A 4,666-nucleotide genomic window follows, 5' to 3' on the forward strand; every position below is an offset into this window, starting at 1 on the left:
AAAAATTTAATCAATAATTAAGATATTTTAAAATCCGGACACCTGATTCATATGAAATTTAAATATATACAAAACTGTGTCCTTTAAATCATATCAAACGATATGATTTAAAATAATAATAATAATAGTAGTAATAATAATAATAATAAGACGAAGAAGAATACAAAAAGTCAAAAATTAAAAATCCATCATTGTGTTTGAATTTGTATTTTAATTATTTTATTTTATATTTTGAAAATAAAAATAAATAAATGTGTGTTAAAAATAGTTATTTGTTTCGGTCTCTTGTTCTCGTTTCTTCTTCCTTTTTCTTTCTCTCTTTCTGTTTCGTCTCCATTCTTTCTCCTCTTTCTACTCTCTCTCCTCGCCATTGCCCTTCTCTCCGCCGCCTCCGCCTCCGCCTCCGCCTCCAATATCACTGAAATCCTTCACCGGAAAATACCCACTCATTGTCATAAAAAACATCCTAGCCCTCCACGTCTTGCTTGACTACTTCGACGCGCCGAAGCTCCACAAGATCTCCGAGGGCTCCGTTCTCTCTACTACACACCGCTGGAAATCTGGTATTTGTCAACATTACCGATCTGAGAGGGGGGAAAGTTGGGTTCGGCTCCGGCGTCCCTAGCTCGCCTCTCATCTCTTTCTTCTCTCCTTCCCACCTCCATTCTGCTGCAATTTTATTCAAGTTTTTACCTACAATTTTCTGGAACAATTCGTAAAATCGAGCTCGAGTTCGAGCTCGACTCGATGCCTCCTACGGCTTCAAATTATATGCTCATATCACAAGTATTGATACATATGCCATACTTCCACGACGATACTAAATATAGTTTTAAGGATGGAGAGGACAATTAGAGATTACCAATTGTTTTGTCCTATTATAACTCATTCTTCACAAAAATGATATTCTGTAAAAATTCCTTTTTTTCCGACAAGAAAAAGAAAAACGATATTTTTATATTTCAATATCAATTAAGTGTTTGGGCACTGCCACTCACGTCACTCCCTCTATTTTCAGAAATTATTATTATTATGGTAATAAAAGATTGTAAAATCAAATTGGGTTTCTTAACTGCAGACGCAGAGGCATCCAATTCCAATTCCAATTCCATTTGGGAAAATTGGACAGGAATCTGTAAGATTTGGGCTCCTCCAAAAAATTTATGCACTTTGCAAATTCAAGAGGTACGCGCACCTGCTATTTCCTTCTCTCTGCTTCCTTCCTTCCGTCCTTGCTGCCTCCACACCTTAACCCTGAGGGAATACTACTATTGGTGTTAAAGGGTTTCATGATTTTATATCATCTTCATTATCTTATTCATATCTACATTCTCTTGTTTGGGCTGGATTTGAAATTGAATTCTTCTCGGATGATAATTTGGTTAATCATTGAATTTTAGCATCACGTCACTGCCCTTTTCAGTAGAGTAATTTTGATGCAGAGCATATGAACTAGCTTGCTGTTCCTACTCCCTTTCACACCATTGCCTAATTTTTTTATTTTTATGTTTTGGTGTTGATATGTAAAACTCTACTAGATGAAACCGTTGCGCAGATCAAGAAATGACATATAATGTCATATTTCATTTGTATAAACTTTTAACTATGTTATGATTTAGAAATGGGCGTCATAAATTTTAGGGTAACTGGCATATTGCACCCTTACAATACATCTCATTGACACTGTGCACCCTTAAAATTGAAATTTGGCACTTTACACCTTTGAAAAGAACAAAACTTTGCTTTTTGCACCCTGGATTGAATTCCAGCCTAAATCTCATCCGAAAATCGTGCAGCCTAACTCCAGTTGGGAATTTTCTATCTCTTCAACAAGTATGAAGGTAGAATTTAATTTATGTCCAAGAGTATTGGGCAATAAAACATGAAATATTCAAAGACAAAGACTCTTATCACTCATCTTCTCTATTTATTTGAGCACCAGTTGTAGGTTGCAGAATCTAGAGATCATGGTTATATAAGTTGATACAAGCTTCTAACACACAGGTCCAGACTTTGTCATATATTTAGGCTATAAAAAGATGTTTGTGTGAATATTTTCAGATGAATGATGCCACTGCAATCAAACTCTTTAAAGAAATGATAGGTATAGTAGTTTATTGCCTATCATCTTTGTACGTTAAATGAATTGCTTAAGCCCAAAACAATATGGAGGAGATAAATCTCATTGATACTTGTCTTCTTATGAATTGCTGAAGCCCAAAACAATTTGGAGGAGTTAAATCTCATCGATACTTGTCTTCTTAATGCAAAACTTGGATTGTATTACACCGGTGGCAATTTTACCAGGGCAAAAGATGAAATGCTTGGAAAGACTATGACTAGTTCTTGATCTAATTAGAATTTTCTTATTATATTACGCACCATGAGAACTCAATTGTCAATAGAGTAATGGAATATATTTGTACAAGAGTTGTTTTTTCTTTCCTTCCTGACTCTGCTTTAGTGCTACATACTTTTACTATTCTTGGTGACTGCAGAATAGCAGAAGTTGCAGAAGCTACTGTTCATAAATGGGAGGAAAAATGTGGGAGAATGAGAATGGGTAGAAAATGAAGGAAATGTTTTCTTATTCTTTTTATTAGAGCGAAGAAAAGGTTTTATGCTTTTACCTATGGAGAAACAAAAAGCCCCTCTCAGTGTCATGCTCCATGCTTTTTCGGTAGAATTTCAGCCGAATTCCACCTTAGGGTGCAAGATGCAAGGTTTTGTTTATTTGAAGGGTGAAAAGTGCCAAAAAAATTACAATTTTAGGGTGCAAAGTGCCAATAAAACATATTTAAAGGGTGATATATGCCAATTGCCCTAATTTTTGTGGAAATTGGTTTATCTGGTTTCTTAATGTTCATGGGATATGGTCTCTTTTGCATTTTCTTCCTTTATGTGAATCAAACAGTTATTGTGACCTGTGGAATCCAATTGTAGCTGGAGTTGAGACCTATCCAGACATTTTAGTCTTCATCTTGAGCATTACAAAATGGCTTGTTTGTGTTGCAGCTCTCTCAGTCCCCTGAACATTGTTTGAAATTACGAGATTCATGGATTTATTTGTCTTTAGCCACTGTAACTCTTTATGCTCTCTCTCCGGTTCCAGAATCACTAATTCAAAAATTACACAATAAATCATGACATTATTCCTTAGGGACCCTAAGAAATATTGATCCAGCACATCGTATTCTACTAAGTCTAGAACAACATGATTTACCCTCTCATGCCACTAGGAACATTATTAAATGTTTATAGCATATTGCTGGCTCGTCCTTTGGTAACTTCAAAAACATAGTGTGAATTTGGAGTGGAAACATAAATAAAAGATATTATGCTGGTCAGGTGAGGAGGTGAAGCTACAGCAAGGTTATGTTCAAAAAGCCTTATGGAAAGGAATTCTGGCATGAGTTCACCTTGGTTTAAGGATTTATGTCTCTGGTATTGTTCAATCACTTTTGGCCATGTCCAAGTAAGGCTGTATGTTGTGTTTCCTTGTGGTACCTTTGGAGGTTGTGATTATCCACTCTGTTCACAAATTCTGGCATATCCTGGACGTTCTGTTAGTTATAATATCATCTAATAGCTGTTTGTTTCATAGATTTAATTGTTAACCTTGGGCACGAGGGTATTGAAGGAAGATCTAGCTTGGGAAGAAGATGCGATGGCAGCTTCCGGTAAAGCAAGGCTTTCAGGGATGCAGAAGCAAGTGCTTGCTCTGTACCGAGGATTCTTACGAGCAGCACGCTCCAAATCCCCTGAAGAGCGCAGCAGAATTGAGGCATTTGTGTCGGCGGAGTTCCGGAATAATTCGTCACAAGTAGATCGCAAGAATTTTCTCTACATCGAATATTTGCTTAGGCGTGGTAAGAGGCAACTGGATCAGCTAACGAGCCCGAATACAGTGGGATTGTCATCCTTAAATGTTGAAGTTTCTGATAGGGAAAAACCTTAGTGGCAGTTGGTCAACCATTTTGTCAAACCTCTTCACTATGATTTACCGGTGAAATATATATATACACATACGTTGTATGATAATAAGGTCAGCAGTTGTTTGTGATAGAACAATTATCCCTTAGCAATGAGGACGGAAACTTAGGGAGTTGTTGGATATGTTAGGATATATTGTGACTCACACGAAATTGTGAATTTGATTTGAAGCCCTTGTCTTTTATGGAGATGCCAATTTATACAACATTATTTCATAATAGTATATATATAGTTCCAACATTACAAAACAAATCAAGTTTGGATATGGGACGTGCAATCAAACTCCTCATAGGTAGTGGGGGTATTTACGGTTGCTTTTTTGGTGGCATCAATACCCATTAATAATAATTATATATGTTGTGTGCAACTTTGAGAGAGCAATAAGTAAATTAAAGAGGTCTCAAGATCACTATATATATATATATATATTCCAGTTGTACTCATTTATAATTAAATTACGTATGCCTATCTTATCAGATGAAGTCAATCTGTTTTTTATTGAGTTATGCATCTCCTTTAATTTACCCCCAAATATCTAAATTAATAATAATACTAATATTCGATTGATGTAAGGAAGAATTTTAGGTGCGCATTAATTTAGACCAAAGTTAGGGCTATTGCAGAACCTACCTACAAATCTAGATATATTCACCCACATTTATACTGGAAACCC

General features: G+C 35.9%; 1 protein-coding gene across 4 annotated transcripts; it reads left to right on the plus strand.

The window, feature by feature from the left end:
* On the plus strand, positions 310 to 4,203 carry LOC105174939 (succinate dehydrogenase assembly factor 1, mitochondrial). Of its 4 annotated transcripts, none has more exons than XM_011097220.2 (4): positions 310 to 563; positions 1,079 to 1,185; positions 3,349 to 3,515; positions 3,605 to 4,203. In XM_011097220.2, exon 4 carries the CDS (start codon positions 3,668 to 3,670, stop codon positions 3,956 to 3,958), a length of 291 nt encoding a protein of 96 aa, XP_011095522.1. In that variant the 5' UTR covers positions 310 to 563; positions 1,079 to 1,185; positions 3,349 to 3,515; positions 3,605 to 3,667; the 3' UTR covers positions 3,959 to 4,203. The 4 variants fall into 4 exon arrangements, with proteins under 4 accessions (XP_011095522.1, XP_011095537.1, XP_011095530.1 ...); XM_011097235.2 differs by having other exon boundaries at positions 3,349 to 3,475; XM_011097228.2 differs by having other exon boundaries at positions 3,349 to 3,444.

The sequence above is a fragment of the Sesamum indicum genome, linkage group LG2 (genome assembly GCF_000512975.1).
Source record: "Sesamum indicum cultivar Zhongzhi No. 13 linkage group LG2, S_indicum_v1.0, whole genome shotgun sequence".
Taxonomy (NCBI): Eukaryota; Viridiplantae; Streptophyta; class Magnoliopsida; order Lamiales; family Pedaliaceae; genus Sesamum; species Sesamum indicum.

Bases quoted from the DNA above. Each gene is read 5' to 3' on its own strand.
- LOC105174939 (XM_011097220.2), top strand. From the start codon at position 3,668: ATGGCAGCTTCCGGTAAAGCAAGGCTTTCAGGGATGCAGAAGCAAGTG.